Genomic DNA, 20,114 nt, shown 5'->3' with positions numbered 1-20,114 from the left:
TTTCTCTCTAGTAACACTCCCCCACACGGTACTGTTTCTCTCTAGTAACACTCCCCCACACTGTGCTGTTTCTCTCTAGTAACACTCCCCCACACTGTGCTGTTTCTCTCTAGTAACACTCCCCCACACTGTGCTGTTTCTCTCTAGTAACACTCCCCCATACAGTGCTGTTTCTCTCTAGTAACACTCCCCCATACAGTGCTGTTTCTCTCTAGTAACACTCCCCCACACGGTACTGTTTCTCTCTAGTAACACTCCCCCACACGGTGCTGTTTCTCTCTAGTAACACTCCCCCACACGGTGCTGTTTCTCTCTAGTAACACTCCCCCACACGGTGCTGTTTCTCTCTAGTAACACTCCCCCACACGGTACTGTTTCTCTCTAGTAACACTCCCCCATACAGTGCTGTTTCTCTCTAGTAACACTCCCCCACACTGTGCTGTTTCTCTCTAGTAACACTCCCCCACACGGTGCTGTTTCTCTCTAGTAACACTCCCCCACACGGTGCTGTTTCTCTCTAGTAACACTCCCCCACACGGTGCTGTTTCTCTCTAGTAACACTCCCCCACACGGTGCTGTTTCTCTCTAGTAACACTCCCCCACACTGTGCTGTTTCTCTCTAGTAACACTCCCCCATACAGTGCTGTTTCTCTCTAGTAACACTCCCCCATACAGTGCTGTTTCTCTCTAGTAACACTCCCCCATACAGTGCTGTTTCTCTCTAGTAACACTCCCCCATACAGTGCTGTTTCTCTCTAGTAACACTCCCCCACACGGTACTGTTTCTCTCTAGTAACACTCCCCCACACGGTGCTGTTTCTCTCTAGTAACACTCCCCCACACGGTGCTGTTTCTCTCTAGTAACACTCCCCCACACGGTGCTGTTTCTCTCTAGTAACACTCCCCCACACGGTGCTGTTTCTCTCTAGTAACACTCCCCCACACGGTGCTGTTTCTCTCTAGTAACACTCCCCCACACGGTGCTGTTTCTCTCTAGTAACACTCCCCCACACGGTGCTGTTTCTCTCTAGTAACACTCCCCCACACGGTGCTGTTTCTCTCTAGTAACACTCCCCCACACGGTGCTGTTTCTCTCTAGTAACACTCCCCCACACTGTGCTGTTTCTCTCTAGTAACACTCCCCCACACGGTGCTGTTTCTCTCTAGTAACACTCCCCCACACGGTGCTGTTTCTCTCTAGTAACACTCCCCCACACGGTACTGTTTCTCTCTAGTAACACTCCCCCACACTGTGCTGTTTCTCTCTAGTAACACTCCCCCACACGGTGCTGTTTCTCTCTAGTAACACTCCCCCACACGGTGCTGTTTCTCTCTAGTAACACTCCCCCACACTGTGCTGTTTCTCTCTAGTAACACTCCCCCACACGGTACTGTTTCTCTCTAGTAACACTCCCCCACACTGTGCTGTTTCTCTCTAGTAACACTCCCCCACACGGTGCTGTTTCTCTCTAGTAACACTCCCCCACACGGTGCTGTTTCTCTCTAGTAACACTCCCCCACTCGGTGCTGTTTCTCTCTAGTAACACTCCCCCACACGGTGCTGTTTCTCTCTAGTAACACTCCCCCACACTGTGCTGTTTCTCTCTAGTAACACTCCCCCACACTGTGCTGTTTCTCTCTTGTAACACTCCCCCATACTGTGCTGTTTCTCTCTAGTAACACTCCCCCACACAGTGCTGTTTCTCTCTAGTAACACTCCCCCATACAGTGCTGTTTCTCTCTAGTAACACTCCCCACACTGTGCTGTTTCTCTCTAGTAACACTCCCCCACACTGTGCTGTTTCTCTCTAGTAACACTCCCCCACACGGTGCTGTTTCTCTCTAGTAACACTCCTGATACAGTGTTATGTTTTATGTCTCAAAGGGTACTTTTTTTTGGACAGTGAAGATTGGATATACGATTGGCCACAGTGTGTCCTTGATCTCTCTCACTACGGCCATCATAATTCTCTTTCTATTCAGGTAACACTTCATTTTTCATTCCTGACAATTTGGGCAATTCCTTCCTTTAAAATGTATAATAATTTGTATGCTGATGTGTGAAATGATGTGGGGTGGGGTGCTTGGGTGTAAGAGTTCAAAAAGTCTGTTTACTTCCTTGATATTTACAGTGATCAAGACAATGGGCATTTGTGAATCAGTCTGTGATGGTTTTTCACCCAGACTGTGATGGATTGCATGCTTAGTTACTGTATCAAAACATTGCATGCATAGTTACTGTAAATAAAACATTAGGATCACACATTGGTGGTTAGTTAGAGAGGAAAAAGCTCCCATTCTCTGCTTGTAGAGTACTTGAGTTTTTTGTTTGAAACTTATTAATGCAATATTAATGCAACCTGCTCTCTTTCCCATGCTGAAAGGCAGGGTGTAGACAAGTCAATGTGTGTGTAATACTGTAGGAGCAGGGTCTGAATATTGAGAGGTGGGGGCCCCGGGCTAAAGCCATTGTTGGGGTCCTAACTACAGCTGCTGTAACAACCTGAAAAAAAGGGGCTGACCACAGCTTGATGCCCTGGGCTATAGCCCATGTTAGCCTGTGCATGTGTCTCAAGTAGGGCAGAGTAACTGCCTAAGCAGGGGCTCCTGATCTCACTGTTGTTGGCTCTACAAACGCTGGTTCTGAGAGAAACTAATTCAGAGACATCTGGCTTATAGAGTATAATTATATGCATGTGTTTGTGCCCTGCTATATAATTAAGCCACTTGCAACACTTTGAACATCAAATTCAATTTCCTGGTTTCATTACTAGTTAAAATATGTTCTTTGTACCAGCTAGCAGAAGTATTTGAAAAGCTTGAGTATGTGTCTCTCTGTGCATTTTTTTGCTCCTCAGAAAATTGTACTGCACCCGGAACTACATCCACATGAACCTGTTTGTGTCATTCATCCTGAAAGCCATTGCTGTGTTCATCAAGGATGCCATCCTGTACGAGGTCGGGGAACCTGAGAACTGCCCCTCCAAAATGGTAAGATGTGTGTCCCAGCCCAGCAGTGGGCAACCTCGAGCATGGAAACATGGAGACGGCTCAGTCGGTGCAGCTTAGGAGCCATTTACCTGTTTTAGCATTAAGGCTATACCTCCCACACTGCCAGTCCTCCTATTAGGTATAGGCCAACCATGCTGATTGTCCAGTTTTTGTTTCCATTTATCTGGTTTTTAAATGTTTATTTCAGGCTCCAGAACCTCCTGCAAAATATCTCAGATTTGGGGTATCAATCCACCACACGAAACATGCACTTACTCACACTTTGTGCAGTATAGGGACCTTGAACCTCTAACCCTGGAGATCTGAGGTGATACTGTTACCCACATAGTTAACTTGTTGTTCTGTGCGTCCTAGCAGACATAGAAACAGGCATTTCTGAGCTAAAACAGAAAGACGAAAATGAAAACCCTTGAAAGTCAGGCACTTCAGTATCTGATGTAACTGAGATACTGTTCAGTGTTGGGGTCCCTTAGAGGTGCTCGGTAACTATTTGACGATGGGCACCCCCTCACAAGATGGTGCCCCTGGTAGCTGCCCAATCGGACCTGGACGATGGGCACCCTGGGAGGTATAGTCTTGTGTCACGAACGCCGACTGGAGAAGCAAGAGCAGGGAGATGAGGAAGTGGGGAATGAGGGATTTATTGAAAGAACACGCGAGGCAAAGCACAAGAGTGACCGGACTGGGGAAGACATACCTAAAGCAGACTTAAATACATAGGACTAATGACTATAACAGGAAACAGCTGGTAAACACGGAGAATCCACATGGGGTAGATGAGGGGGCGTGGCACACGGAAGGAGCGGACGAGCGGGGCATGACATGTTTAGAGCTAAGCATCTATTCCAGAGCAGTTATCCACAATTATTTTGGTCACTGGGAGAGGTCCAGCTGTTTGTCATCAAAACATCTGTCACGGTTATGCCTCGTAAACTAAGACTGTCCTGCCACCAACAGCACCCCCCCCCCCAGCTGTATACATGTGAGTGAAAACACGCACGGCCTGGCTCTTCTCAGGGAGCATGTGCTTAGTCACGGCTGAAGCTCAAGCAACGAGCCCTTGCCGAGAAAATGAATGAAGCTAGCCACTGTTGCATGTCTTCTTTCTCCTATGGCAGAGACATGCGAAAGCTGTTTCAGATGTACTCTGGTGCTTGATTAATCCGCTTCATGCATCATTGGTAAATGGACTTGTCAGTCTCTCCAGTATCTCCTGGTTGCCTAGAGGAGACAAACTTATCTTGTTTGTGTTATCGGTGGTTTTGTGTCACCAATCTGTAGCAGGAACCGCATCTTCAACATGCTACACCCCAGTGCAGACCTGCATGGGATAAACGGCATTCAGGAAATGGGGTAATAGCATGTGCTCTGACAGACATATTTATTGGGATTTGGGGAAAGAAAAAAATCCACCGAATCATGACATTTTCTTTAGGTACTTCTCTTCAGTTTCTTATTCCAGGTAACAGAGCCTGACAGGCATTACTCACGATTGCAGACACAAAGTGGGACAGAATTTCAATTTATTTCTGTAGGATTTATGAACAGAGGATGCAGAAGAAACTGAAAAGAAGCCTATTACCAATGCGCTTGTAGACAGGTGTCGCTAGAGGTTTTAGACCCCATGAATTCACATCATATGGGTCCCCAACCCAGACCAAGCCAGTCATCTCCAAATCGTTAGGACCCCTGTCACTCCTAACGCCCCCCACCCTACGGCACCCCTGCTATGGTCTGTAGTGTCAGCTTTAGGAGGGCTGATGTCATCCAACAGGGCTGTGGCATTTTTCATTAACTGAATCTGTGCGCCTTTGGCTTCCAACACCTCATGTACTGGATCAGCGGTTGAAAGACGGATGGATGATTTTATGGTTATTGGAGATGTTGTCCAAATTACCCTGTAATTTTTTTGCACATAGTAATTGATAGAACAAGTACTGTGGACGCTTAGCTTTGCTTATACAGCGTTATTGAGTTTCTGCCAATTTCTGTTCATCTCCTCATTGGGCCACTGTGACTTCTGCATTCTTGTGGATATAGTGACTATAGGAGAACAGGAATGGTGCCAAATTAGGAAATTGTATCTAAATTCTGTGTTAATCAAGGATGGTAGCGACTGCAGGTAAGTGATTATGGTCCAGTGAAGCTGTTATAGTTTATGTAACTTATTCTTTGATGTTTAAAGGTGTAAGCTGACAACATACTCTGACATAATGTTAAGACATGCATTATAATGGCAGGGGGCACCAAGGCATACTCACACTCTGGGTGATTTAAAGACACCTAACTGCATATACTAGAAGGACAGTGAAACTGCAGGGCCACAGAGGCATGAGTGGGAAGGCGAGAGTCCAGGCCAATGTTCTCTGCATCACAATGTGCTGAGCGCCACTGTTCTGCTAATTCTGTACAGTATTTTATTGTGAAATTTCTTCTGTTGAAGTTAATCAAGCAAATTACACTTACTAACTACATATATTCAATACATGTTTTTCCTTGATATTTGTGTTGTGTATGTGATTTTACAACTGAATGGGGCAGCTAAGACCTTTTGTCCTTATGTATTGTTTTTCCCCTTTGTTAGGTTAGATGCAAAGCAGCTATTGTCTTCTTCCAGTACTGCATAATGGCCAGCTTCTTCTGGCTGTTAGTAGAGGGCCTATACCTCCACGCACTATTGGCTGTCTCCTTCTTCTCAAAAAGGAAATATTTCTGGTGGTACATTCTGATTGGCTGGGGTAAGTATGCATCAAACTAATTGTGTTTGGTTATACAGCATAATAAACTAATGTTCCTTGATAAAAGAGGCAACAAAATTACAAATACTGAATTTTGTCTGGAATCTTGCATGATGCAATGCTGGTATTCGTAGGAGGACCGACTATCTTCATAACTTCGTGGAGTGTGACTAAGGCCTATTTTAATGATGTTGGGTAAGTCAAAACACACATGATGAATTTTCGAGTTGGTTGATTCTGTCTGAATTTCTTTTACTTAACTTTTCTTGTGCAGCTTCTTTCTAAATATTCATGTTGTTTTGTTCAATCATTAAATAAAGGGCTCTTTTCACCTTGAGCATCAAACTGCCAGGATGGATGTCATACGATCATATGTGTCCTTGAGAGGTAAAGTGGGCTATCCCAGAAAAACAAAGTTTTGAGAAAATGAGCTCTAAAGTTGAGTTTTTTTTTCAAAAAATCAGTGTGCCTATACCCTACAATTGATTTATATCATAGGTAGCACAGATCTCGGTATATTTAAAAGATAGATAGACCCTCAATAATTAATATTGGACACTGAACTCATTTTTGACTGACGTGGGACAGCCCACTTTACCTCTCAAGGGCACGTATGTCGTCATTGTATTCATAGGAATACAAAGAAACTGTTCATAATACAGTTTTAGTTTAATTTAGGGTTGGCACGTTTTGGCAAAGCTTTTTCATGTCTTACCAATTAGTTCTTATTTGCACGAATTAAGACATCTGTAATTCCAAATCAACCACAGTAACAACACATTTATTGTGAAATTATAGCTGTTTTTTCCATTATTCCCACGGAACATTTACATGGACTACATAGGAAGTTAATTCAGTGGAAGAGCTTGCAGGAATACCTCGCAATATGCCCCCTGTTACTGGAGTCAAGACCCTACAAGGGGCTGCATTGTTTGTTTTCACACGTTGACTGTGGCCCATTCTGCTCCAGGTGCTGGGACATCATTGAGACGTCGGATCCGTTTTGGTGGATCATCAAAACACCGATTCTAGCGTCAATATTGGTCAGTCTGCCTTTTCACATTTTGAATAGCTGTAAAATCCTTCACGTAATAAGGTTAATACACTGCTGCCAAAGTCCCCTACACCTGAGAAAGAAATGTTTTCTAATCTGATAAAAGCGGCACACAAGTCTGACCGGTTTAAGCAGTTTAAAGTTGGATGGATGGATGATCTAAACCATTCCCTGTCTAGTTTCTATTAGTAATTTTCCCCACTAACTGTAATTCAATATTTATACTTATTAATACATAGTTATTAATACTTGCTGGGGTACAGCTCAGACCCAACCTACCCCAACCCAGGGTCAGATTATTTTCTTTTAACCAAAGAAATAAATATTTTAGCAGTTATTGATAAAGTAGGCCCAGACACAGTCTCTGCTCAATCATCAGTGTTACCCACTGACTTGTGGAGGAAGTTTAGACATGCGCACGTCCACACCCACCTGTAGGAAGCCTTCGTTAAACATACCAGGTTAGAAGGTGAGTGCTGACCCCTGTATGTTTTCAAGGTTAGCCTAACCTGTGGCGGGAAAGAAGGCGCGTATAGGGAAATATCGCGGGTTTTATTTTGGTCATACCTTTGGCAGCCTCCTTAGCCTCCCGTCCTTTGCAATTGCTATCATGATCGTCGTTCTGTAAAACAACTGTCAGTGCGTGATCTTTGAGTCTCTGTGTGTCGTCCGTGGTTCACTGCACAGCTTACAGTATAGGAGATCTTACCTCATTCGTGCCACCTGTTCACCGCTGACCTAAACCAGCGAGTTGTAACAGGCATCTGTCTAGGATACTTCCTAGATGCCTCCCTAGGGAGGTGTGTCAGGCGTGTCCAACTGGGAGGTGACCCCGAGGCAGACCCAGGACACGCTGGAGAGATTATATCTCCCGGCTGGCCTGGGAACACTTTGGTAATCCCCCGGTGGAGCTGCTCCCATGACCTAACCAGATAAGTGGCAGATGGATGGAAAATGAGTAGTACTAGTTTTATAATAATGAGCTAAAACCAGCAGGTACTTCCACGTGCAAGACATTTTTGATTTGCAGGTCTCACCATTCAAGTGAGGTTGGTGTGCAGCTCGGCAGGTTAAGCTACTGTGCTTTCTGATCGCAAAGTCGCTGGTTCAAATCTCAAGGTTAGCGGTGTGGCTTCACCATTAACCTTCAGTTACTCCAGGGACTGTCTCACTGCTATTTTAATTACATAAAAGTATATTCTAAGTAAATTTTAAAAAAAAATGGTTTGGTTTTGTAATGTGGATGCAAAAGCAGTAATAGGTTAAAGTTGCAATGGAAAGACTCAGTTAGATATGTATGATCTTTCACTAGTGACCTTTTCTTGTGTTCAGGGGAGTAACTTATACCCCATAATTGTAATATAAAATCTTCCAGTATTGCTCTGTTCACCAGTGGTCTAGAACCTCAAGCTGCAGGGCTAAAGTCTGCCAATCCATTTTTCTGTAGTGAGGCTTTAGACTGGATTTTATGGTCCATGGATTTTATTCTGTCCCCCGCAAAGGAGCCTCATATCTAATAGCTCCTATGGTTATGTTCAGAGGCGGTGAATTAACCACATCTTTAATTGTATTCATTACGTAGGAATATATTGTATGAAGGATGTGTAATACGTTTGAAAATATGAATGCGGCATATGAAATGCATTTCAATACTTTTGTACCAAATTCAACATTGTAATAATGACTTTTCTGTGAAAAGGCTGTGTAGTTTTTTATACAGACATGCAGTATTTTCAGGGTTATGTTTCTTTGACATGTTTTATGATAATTTTCTCCTTCCACACTGGGGTTTTAACCTGCAAATGTAATTGAGATCCTCTTACTTTTGCTGTTTTTTTTTTTTTTTTTTACAGATGAACTTCATGCTATTTATTTGCATTGTCCGAATTCTTCGACAGAAGATAAATTGCCCCGATATAGGACGGAATGAGTCCCATCAGTATTCGTAAGCCTGCTGTTACATCCAGCCATGTTTGAGAAATTAAAATTTGTGCTTTGTGCCTTAGTGAACTGCTTGCTTTCCTTAAAGTTACAGTATCTTTGCATTTGAAGTCAATGTGTAACAGAACTTATGCCAAAATTTCCAAAGCAATATGTGTCATGAGCCTCATTCCTGACTCTCCGTTTCCTGGATCCTTGATTCCTCGCTCCCTGCCTGTTCGTACAGCATGCAACGTCGCAGTAAGCTGGGAAGTTTAAAAAAGGATGCCACCGTGTCAATTAAGCGTGTCTCTTGACAGTTTCTGAGCAGTTTGTAATGAGATGACTTGCAGCACCTATGAATGCCTGTGAGACCCATGATGGTGTTCGTCTGTTTGCAGGAGGCTGGCAAAATCAACTTTGCTCCTGATTCCACTCTTTGGAATCAATTACATCATCTTCGCATTCATTCCTGACAATGTGAAGACTGAATTGCGGCTGGTGTTTGACCTTATTTTGGGCTCATTTCAGGTGCGTAGTCAAATGCCAGTACATTTTTTTTTGTCAGAAATTAATTTGCTGGTCAGATGTCTCAAGTAAAAATTAGAGGAAATAAATCATGGTAAGTTGGCTTTTTGCCTTACAGATTCTTAATGTGGTGTAATTAATTATGCTCATAGTTTTTATTATATGCAATTCAGATTTAATTGGGTGAGTTCAATTAAAATATGGCTCGCATCTGCTCCATTAATGGAAGATGGCGATGTTGTTTAGTCTTATTGTCCTTGTAAGACAGCATTCCTGGATTCCTTTATTATGAGCATTCAATCAGACGGAGATTCCATGGAGTATTTCTGGATTGTCTTGAAATTGACACCTAGAGCCTATAATGCCCAAGGCAGAATCATTACTAAGGTCAAAACTTACTATATTTGTCATGATGGCAGAACAAGGTCTAGGCAGTAAAGTAGGCAATGATTTGTGACTCCAAGACAGCAGAGGGGTTTATTGGGAAAACTGAACACACTGGGTAAACTACAAATCAAAATGACCACATGGGGTCAAAGGCAAATGGGGGGAAACAAGAACTAAGTACAAATAATATCAAAAAGGTAATAACGAGGGGAAAAGAGCAACACAGGGAGCAGAACTAAACAGGACAGCAGCAACAACACACAGTAACTTGATCAGAGAACTAAGAGACTAACAGGGAAATTAGGAAACAGAATCTAACAGTAGGAAAATAACAAAGAGAAGTAATACATAATCACAAGCTAGGAACAAGAAAACCAATAGAAAAGAAACACTGGGGAACAGAAATCTAATAAATACAAATAACCAGAGGAGGCTGCCCTCAAACACATGACCAAAGGGTTTACAGCTGTAACTCTCACCAGGTAATGTAGTGGTCAGATGTAGAGTGAGTCTCCCGGTGCTTTAGGACAAATTTGGGACTTAAAGCATAATAATGATTTCGCACCAGTTAAGTAACTTAATTATGAGCATTCAATGAAACTGATATTTAAGGTGTATAAAAGGCATGGATTTATTTCTAACACGTCATCTTATACATGACAGATATTACACTTAATATAAAAGAAACACAAGATAACAGAAAAATCAGAATAAAATCAATGAGCAGGATGGAATATGGGAAGGCAGTAACTTATTTGGGTATCCTTAAAGGTATATAGTGCTTGCATAGCAAGCTCTCAATTTTGAAAAAGTGACCAAAAATTATAAAACAGATTAAGAGGACAGGTTAGATTATCAAATGAATGAAAGGAAGTTTACATGATCGTGGATGGAGTCTATGAAAGTTTGATTGGTGATGGGGGGGGGGGGGCAGGTCTGGGGTGGTTCTCTGCATGGTGCATAATACTTTTGTGTAGGTAACAAAATTATTTAAAGGAACATACAGTACAAACATACTGTAACACATCTGAATATTTATGCTGATTGTATATTATTGTAAACATTTAGACAAGACACACAATAGGCAAATCTTAAAACAGGTCCTTCTCTCTTCGAGGTACTGTGTGTGAGAAGGGGGGGGTGCATGTTGAATTCTTAAAACACCAGCACTCTTTCTTTCACTCTTATTAGAACCTAATTGTGCAGCCCCTCCACCCCGGCCACAAGGGCATACCAGCCAGCACTAGTCTGGATCTTTTCATCAAGGCTCAGATAGTTGTTGTTCTTGGGTTTCCAAATCCGAGCTGTAAAACTTGGAATACTGATCTTCCTTTTACCTTGCTAATTGAATGCCCCAGTAATCCAATAAAACCTATTAATTTGAAGTTGTGGGGATCATTTTTCAGGTTGTCATGTTCTTATGTTGGAAGAAAGTCACTCCTACGACCAGGTCATTTTCCTGGCATAAGTCACACAGACGTTCCATTGTCATTGTCATTGACGATATCACAGCCATGGCTTCCCATCAGTCATTCTCTGCCTGTGTCAATAGCCTCCAACATTGGCGTCCAGATCTCCAATGATCAGCAGCATGTCATGCGGCTTCACTTCCTCTATTGCAGCTTGTTTGTGAAAATCATCATTAAATCTTCATCAGTCTCTTCTGTGGGTGCATAACATACCACAGCTGTCAGCTTGGTGTACCTTGAATTGAATCTAGCCTTGAGAAGTCTCAGTCCAAAAGGGTCCATTCTAGAAGTGTCTTCTTCATTCTTCTGCTAAAAATGAGGGCAACTCCTGTGTGTTGGTTGTCTGGTCTTCCAGAATACAGTATGGTGTGGCCTGACTATAATTTCCTCTCCTCTGTTGTCCATCGTGCCTCGCTTACTCCGAGGATGTCCAGCTTGTAATGGTCAAACTCTTGGGCAGGTTTGCTGGACTGATATAGTGTTCTTACTTCCCATTTACCACTTTCATTCTCTTCCTTGGCTTCAGGGAATTTACCAGCTGGATGATGGCTCCCGGTTGGGTTTGCCTGTCATCCATCATGTGTCCAGTCTCCTGGTGCTGATTATTAATTGATTGATTCTATTAAAAATTGCTTCGACTTAATTTTATCTCATTTATCTGTTGAGTACAGTGAGTGGACGGTTCTTGTCAAAACAGTACTAATGCTGCAACTTTTATTTCTTTTTTTAGGGTTTTGTGGTAGCCGTCCTATATTGTTTCCTGAATGGAGAGGTATTTATACTTTTAAATGCAGAATTTAAAATTCTATAGAAAGTCAAATGTACTTTTATATGTGTGACATTATAAGAGTGCCAAAGGGTTTTTCTGCAGCACTAAGACTAAGATCGACTCTCCCTGCTCCCTTGCTGCCACAGGTGCAGGCAGAGATCAGGAGGAAATGGAGGAGGTGGCGCTTGGAGAGGTTCCTGGGCGCCGATGTGAAGTATCAGCACCCCTCCAATGGCAACAACTTTGCTACGCAGATCTCTATGCTCACGCGGTGCAGCCCCAAGACGCCCCGAGCCTCCGCTTGCCAGGACGAATCGATCTGACATGATGTCCTTCTCTAGCTGGTTTCTGTCTTCAAGGGGAACCAAGTGAAGAGCACAGGGAGAGTGAGGGACCGGAACTGATCACAAAGAAGACGATCTGAGAGCAGCGTGCATCAGGAAAGCCCTCCCTGCTGACTTTGTGCTGCTAGCAGATACATTTGAACATTTAAATGCAGTACTTTGTCAATTACACAGATCACATTTTAATGCGTCAAACCCTCAGTAAACTACGGACCACATTTCACGTGTGTTTCATTCTAAACAAAGCAATTCTAGTATTTTCCTCATTATCACCTGACTCATTAGCAGGGAAGAGGACCAGTAATCTGTACTCTGTGGGACTGTCGTAGAAGCGTTCATTCATTACACTGTGCATGTACAGGCGCCAGCCACTTTTTGAAAGTTTGCTTTACTCCACTTTTACGAAAGACCTACATTAGTATCTATTTTTGCTAACCAAACGAAATCCAAAGAGGATATTTGTTTTTACGGAAAAAAAAGACAAAAAGGAACAATAGGACTCAGCATTTGTTTTGCAGCTAGTGATTACAGAGGGAACACCCATCCTGAGCAGTGAAAGTGGCGCCACCAAGCTACTTCCCCAGGAACTACAGTCAGCATCTCAGCATCAAGCTGCCATAGGTTTGGACTGTGTCTGTGAGCATCTGTGCTTCATTTCAGTTTATTTGCTGCATCTGTTAGCAAGATGTGTCCTAAGGTACAGAAGTTATTTATATCATTCCTGCTTTTAATATGTGTCAGCGTTTATTTAGGTTTATGTTTTATTCGGTGTGGTTTGGTAGGTTATCGTTTGGGTCAGGGAACGCTCAAAATGTTTTCTCATATAAAGTAATGGTAGTTGCATCTTCATTTTACGCCATTTTTGCATATGAAAGGTTTCAGAGGAATGCTCTACTTTTTGATAGTGGGGGAAACCTGAATATTGTACTACAGCTGGAGTTAACATCAGTCATGACAATTTATATTACGGTTCCCAGCTGTTATATTTGGAATTGAATAATCTGCTGGGAATATTACTGGAGAATTTTATATAATATATTTGGAGTATACAATGGCGATTCAAATAAGAGTGTAGCTAAACATTGATTACTATTTTTATTGCATAGTCCCTAATTAAATACATTGACAGTGGTTATCGATACAGAACACTCCTATATTACTGAACACACAAAACTCTACTTTTTATAAACTCGGGTCTACCTCATTGTGGCATTACAACACAAAATAATTGGAAAATCTATTAGAGATTCTGTAGAGTTTATTGGTCTGCAAGTCTCAGCCAGGGGAAATTTTTACTATTCATCAACTTAATTTTCAACAGCTTAGGGAAACAAATTTGTGATTATTTTTGCATCATTTTAGTTACTGTTTTGTCTGAGATGTTTCTCCTAAAATTCAATAGAAGAAATAAAGTAGATATAGGTGAGCCAGAGGGCAGAGTTAGTATTTGGGACAAAGAAGAAATCTTGCCGAACTTGACTCCGTCTCATTAATGAGCAGCAGCTCTGGAGCCGGAAGATCAAAAGACTTGGAGCCAGTGTAGAGACTCAAACTCTGGTCTCTGGAGGTATGAGGCAACCATGTTGACCATGGTACCGGGTGGCCTTGAATCTGAGGATAAAGAGAAAATAGACAAACTAGAAAAGCATAAACTTTACTACTGAATTTCGTTGCAGCAGTATATACAGAATTTGAAGCAGTACTTGAATGAGCTAAATCAGTAATTGAAATATTTGAAGCAGTAAAGCACAAATGTTCTTTTTTTGTGGACAAACCAGCACAAACCAAGCACAAATGAGCAGAAGTGATTTTATTATTTTCTCATCATGTGGGTGTGAACTTCATTTAGGTGTTTGAATCTGTCTGGAATGAGAATGAGTTTGCGTTTATAATTTCTCCACCGTAGATCAAAATTAGACGCAAAAGTTGAAACTATCTGAGAACTATTTTAGAGCTTAATGAGATCTTGGTTTCCCAGTGATCTCATGGTTGTCTATGAGAAATGAAACAGTTTTGAGATCTCTTTTCTTCTGCTTGTGTAGTATCCTGGTATAATAGCAGAGGTCATTGCTGTTCTTGGCAGAGTATTATCCACATTTACCATTTATTGTAATTCTCACAATCAAAATCCATTCATCCATCTTCCAACCTCTTGTCCTAAACAGAGTGACAGTGGAGCCTGGAGCCTAATCAGAAAAATTATGTGAGTATTTTTAAAATAGATTTTTTTGTCACCCTTGACACTTACCTCTGTACTGCTCTGATTAGGTTCAGGAAGACAAAAACTCTTTGTAAAATAACCTGCATATCTATAGGGGACTGCAGACTCGCACAGTAGGCACAATGGACTCATAATGAATGTGACTTATCAGTTCTGACCATTCATGTACAGACATTTCTTCGGAGTTAAAACCCCGACTCAAATGTGCATTGCTATTAAAATGTTTTAAATGTTAAATTTGGACAGAGAGACATGTCCCTATCATTCAACAGTGTCTGAGGCTTGCACTTTTGTAATAATATTTCTGGAATGAAGTTCAGTTGACTGTTGGAGCCTCCTGGAGAAAGAGACAAATGGATTTTATGTATGTTTTGCTTACAAGTGTTTACATTGTGCTTTAACAGTGTTTAAGCATTGCTGGCAGTGTTTATTTACAGCGTACTGCAGTATTTAATATTTTACAGAACTAGTTCCATCTGTTACTTCTGTCAAATTATGGGTTCCACTCAATATTACTGTTGTATATAAGGATGCCAGTGTGTGGTTCCTGAACGCTGTCGTCTCGTAATTCTGTTTGTTCTGCTGCAATGTGTAGTGCAAGGCATGCATGCTCACACATAATATATATTGTAGATATATACTACCCGCATGTTCCCATAATCTGTGGTACTGAATTACGGCTTCAATGTACAATTTGTTACAGTATGTGATCTTGTTTTGTGTAATTAAGTAGAATTGATACTGTACTGTAAGATTTAATTTGTGGTCAATAAAGTAAGCAAATTGAGGTCAGAATTTTAGCTGTTTGGTGCTGCTTCACTTCAAGGCATTGGTGGGGACTTGAGGCACTGACTCTCTTCTACACGTGCTTGCTAATGGGGTGGTATTGCACTTCCTGTACAACGTTTGGTTCGTCTTTGTAAATATGTTTGTGTTTCTCAAACCAATCTATGGAGACCCCAGAGACGGTCTGCATTCTTGCTCCCACCTGTACCAGGTATTTGGTGTCCTGTATTGCTTGATTGTTTAGTACAAGTGTTTGGGAGTTAGGAAGATGCAAAAATGTGGCCTGTCTGGGGGTCCCCAAGGACTAGATTGAGAAACACTGCTTTACATTGTTGATCTTTAGAATTAGATTGGGCTAAGAGGAAGCAATATGGCTCAGCGATGAGCTCTGCAGCCTCACACCTCCAGGGTTGGGGGATTAAAGCCTTCTTCCACCTGTGTGTGTGTGTGTGTGTGTGTGTGTGTAAGTGGTCCAGGTATACCTTACCTGGTTGAGACCAAATGTCCCCACAACTTCATGAATACCCTTTTCCTGGTCTCCATATGGGAAAACTCTATTTTATAAAAATCAGTGACTGCAATGACAAAACTAAAAATGCAAAAACGCTTGTATCTTGTTTGGTTACTTATGGTTAGGGTGGTTAAGGTTGTCATAGTTAGCATTAGCATTTTCCCCATATTAATGAATGAGCGGTCCCCAAAAAGATATAATTAAATGACTGTGTGTGTGTGTGTGTCTGTGTGTGCTCTTACAATGTTTAGTGGGTGTATTCCAGGTGTAGTCCAGGTTTACTCCTGAGGTCCAGAGACATACTTGTAGGCAAACTGTCTCCAAAGTGCCAGTAACATGTGATCTGTGATGGATATCCCATTTTACGTGACCCCTCCCTTGGGCTCTGTGATGGATATCCCATTTCACGTGACCCCTCCCTTGGGCTCTGTGATGGATATCCCATTTCACGTGACCCCTCCCTTGGGCTCTGTGATGGATATCCCATTTCACGTGACCCCTCCCTTGGGCTCTGTGATGGACCAGCATCCCATTTAGACACACGTAGACAGAGTGGGAATCAAATTCACAACCTACTGACCCCATATCTATAATGAACTCCTGAAGCACATGAAATACTTCATAATAAATGATTATGCGCATATGTGTGAATTGATTTAATCAATAATTTGAATTACCTATTTGCTCTTTTCTTTTCCTTGACGATGCTCAGGAAATGAAATGCCGCTTATACAATTCAGTCATGAATAACACTGTAGAATAATGTTTTGATGTTTTTGCAGCTTTTTGCGATGGTGATAGATTTACTGTTCCTGTACTGCCTTAAGCAATAAAAGACAGTAGAATAAACACGTGGTAAGATTTGTATGAACGAGCAGATAAAAAAGAATTTGCAAATACTTCCTCAGAAATTCTCACTTACAAATGCATGAAGGCCGTGTTGCCTTTTGATAGCAGCCTTATCTCCTTTGCCAGCTGTTTCTTTTCCCAAGCTCCCCTGGGCATATTGTCACACATGCACATATATCTGTGTCCAAAAGCACAGTCAGTTTGTGAGTTATGAAGTTAATAGCTACATGTTTGTTTGTGTGATATTTAATACATTAGGTGGTCAGTCGTGTTCATTAGGTTGTTTTCTCCTTTGGGGCTGGTAATATTACATGAGGAAACCAACTAGAAAAGTGCCAAGTGATTGTGAAACAAGTTTCATTTGATCTGTTTCCTGTGTTAGATTTTTAGCACAAAACAGACACGTTTCTGGAAAGCTATTTTAAGAGTTAGCCAAAGGTCCAATAATTCCATTTTCAGCCTTGTTCATGTAGAGTTTTGTACACCAGTGACATTCTTCAAAATGTCATTGACAAGAAAAACTTTTGCTGCACTTTTGTAAAACTCTTCTCGGGCCTTTTGTTCTGAATAGTTTATTTCCGTGTGTTATCACTAGAGAATAGCGGTGAAAATCTAATGCTCTTATCAGGAGTTCACCATTCCCAACCTTATCTTCATTGGTGATTTTTGTATTTATTTGCTTTGTTATAAATATATCCTGTTTAACTCTTAGAAAGTTCTCAAAGGCATTTAGTACTAAATGTCCAGGAAAGAGAACTGAAACTAAAAATAGTTATTCAAGTATTTGGACCCTTGGAAACCAACACCTGATTGGCTCCCAGAGAAGCCACTCCCCTGTCATTCACTAATTCAAAGCATATCATTGGCTAATGAAGAGATTGGCCCCTTTGTATGAATTATGGCTCTTCTTATGCCCCCCACCTTAAAAAAAACCCTCAATTCTTTCCTGGGTGCTACTTTTCCAGCAGACAAGTCAAACTCTGCTTGACAAGTCTCACCAAGTACCTTTGCATGCAAAAGCAACACCCAACCACCCCCAAAAATGAAGCATGCAAAAATTGCAAATACTAGCCCAGATTGTGATAACATATCAGAATTGCAAGTTATATTACAAGCAGTGTTTTTATGTACTTTTTAATATTCCTAAAGCAGGCTTTTGTTACAGAAGCTTTTCACCTCCTTTCAGATCTCCACAGGACAACCTCAGCTTCTGCAGTTCAGTTCAGGGATTCAAAGTCCACACAAATCTCAGAGCTGTCATGTAGAGTCAGGGCTTTCATGCCAAAACTTATCCTAAAGACATTTTAATCATCACAGAAAATCCATGGGAAAGTTTTTAACTCTCAACAGGAGTGCAGTAATGTCCCACATAACCTACAGGACGGACGTGGCTGGCATTTCAGCTTTTAGCTTTGAATCCCCCTTCCTAATAGAGACTGATCTGATGTTTTTAATGTAGCTTATAGCAGGGATGGGCAGTATTTCTGATGCATGTATTTTAAATATGTATTTTAAATATAAAATTGTATTTTGTAATTTGTATTTGACTTCATATAAATTATGTATTTTGCATCAAAATACTTTTTTGTATTTTGAAAATACAAGGAATACTTTCCCCCTTGTATGACAATATCATATATGCCTCGTATTTGTGTATACACAAGGAGAAAGTTTAGATTTTTCTTAAATTTTAATGAATGGTCATTAGAGCCAATAGTTGATGACTTGTCATGAACCAAATGACTTAAAAGCTCCTTTGATACTTTGCTTGGAGGCTGTATTTTGTAGTTTATTTTGATACACTTTGAAGTATTTTTGCCCATCTATGGTTTATAGCTGAATTCTGCCTGAAGACCCAAGGCAGAAGGTAGGACATTCTGAAGAACTGCTATAAACATCAAAATGATGACGTGAAGAGTTCTGAATTGGAAAGATACGGGGGCTGGGGTTACCTTGAATACTGCTCCTATTTACATTTCAAACATGTTCTTTTTACTGTGGAACAGACCTGCTAAAAAGCTCAGAATTACGCTAACTGGTGATACTAACTGATGATTCTATAACTCTTCTAACAATATGGTTATGCCGACATTAGAGGGTTTGACTGAGGAAAACTGAAAGTGAGTGCATGACTATCCCATTTACTTCTAGTGCACAGATTTTGTAGTCAATAATAGTTACTGGTCCCACTCACATGATAACCACTTCTTGGCCTTCAGATTGGCATGCTTTAAGTAATATGGGCTTTATTAAATATTTGGCGAACCTTATATGGAAACAAAATCTTCTCAAGGGGTGTACAGTATATCTTCATTATGTGTACAATCTTTACATAGTTGGCTTTCAGGCCAATTATCATCAATAGTGAAAATAGGCCAGGAAACAGTCGCATTGATGTATTTTGAGACCATTTGTCTCTTGATTAGGATAGGAATCAATATAAACAGGTACATATGTGAGACATGGAATAAATTCAGACCTTTTTCAAGCATTACTTTTAGGAAAAGTAAACCAATAATAATTCTTGCGAATGGATTAATCAGTAGCTGTAAACTCCTGTGTTTTGGACGTGTTGAACCCTGCATTTGAACGTATGTCATACATGAGTCTTTTACACCAGACAACTCGGCAATTATTTTCTCCATTTTACTGCATAGTTTGGATAAAAAATGTGACTCTTTAACTGTTTGTGTTACTGTCATTCACCAGGCCTGTAGTAGTGATATCGGTCTGCTTGCTGGCAGTGAGCCACCTACCCCATACATGTAATTTATCAGACAAATATCTGACTTCCTCTTTGATCACTACAGATAAGGTTATGGCTGTATGTTAGCATTTCTGCTGGTCGATGAAGGCAAGCTTTTCTGATTTTGTCCCAAAATGTAATAAGCCGTACTCATACTTACAGGGAAACCCATATTTTTAATCTTTGTCAACGACATTTTAAATATTTCTGTTTTTTCTGATAAACCTCTTTTTTATTATTATTTATTATAAGATTGCTGTCACACCAAGCAATATAAGAATTATAATTAAATATTCTAAAATATTCTGAATATTCTAGCAATTTAGTGCAGAAAATTAATTGTAAAAGATCCATAGTACAGTTATGTAAAAAAAAAACTCAAATTATAACTAGTAGTCCATCTCTGATTAACACCCACTTTCTCCTTTATTTAAGTACAGTTTATAAGTTCTAACCGAATGGTTCTCAAACTGTAGTACACATACCACCAACAGTACATAAGAACATAAGAAATTTACAAACGAGAGGACGCCATTCGGCCCATCAAGCTTGTTTGGGGAGAACTTAACTAATAGCTCAGTTGTTAAAATCTTATCTAGCTCTGATTTAAAGGAACCCATGGTTTTAGCTTGCACTACACTAGCAGGAAGACTATTACACACTGTAACTACATGCTGTGTAAAGAAGTGCTTCCTCAAATTCATTTTAAAATGTTCTCCCGCTAATTTCCACTTATGGCCACGAGTTCTGGTATTTAAACTAATATTAAAGTAGCCATTT

General features: G+C 40.9%; 1 protein-coding gene across 1 annotated transcript in view; it reads left to right on the top strand.

The window, feature by feature from the left end:
* vipr1b (vasoactive intestinal peptide receptor 1b) overlaps nucleotides 1-15,237 on the top strand; it is a 68,443-nt gene extending 53,206 nt beyond the window's left edge. Inside the window, exons 5-13 of the mRNA XM_048971015.1 lie at nucleotides 1,886-1,983; nucleotides 2,859-2,991; nucleotides 5,597-5,750; nucleotides 5,885-5,945; nucleotides 6,721-6,793; nucleotides 8,658-8,749; nucleotides 9,126-9,255; nucleotides 11,839-11,880; nucleotides 12,024-15,237. Coding sequence (XP_048826972.1) covers nucleotides 1,886-1,983; nucleotides 2,859-2,991; nucleotides 5,597-5,750; nucleotides 5,885-5,945; nucleotides 6,721-6,793; nucleotides 8,658-8,749; nucleotides 9,126-9,255; nucleotides 11,839-11,880; nucleotides 12,024-12,200 — 960 coding nt within the window. The 3' untranslated portion in view covers nucleotides 12,201-15,237. The remainder of the gene's footprint in view (nucleotides 1-1,885; nucleotides 1,984-2,858; nucleotides 2,992-5,596; nucleotides 5,751-5,884; nucleotides 5,946-6,720; nucleotides 6,794-8,657; nucleotides 8,750-9,125; nucleotides 9,256-11,838; nucleotides 11,881-12,023) is intronic.
* The last annotated feature ends 4,877 nt before the right edge of the window (nucleotides 15,238-20,114 follow it).

This window comes from Brienomyrus brachyistius, chromosome 1, assembly GCF_023856365.1.
Source record: "Brienomyrus brachyistius isolate T26 chromosome 1, BBRACH_0.4, whole genome shotgun sequence".
In the NCBI taxonomy this organism is placed as follows: Eukaryota; Metazoa; Chordata; class Actinopteri; order Osteoglossiformes; family Mormyridae; genus Brienomyrus; species Brienomyrus brachyistius.
The sequence above is the reverse complement of the archived record's forward strand: the minus strand, read 5'-3'. Positions and strand labels throughout refer to the sequence as shown.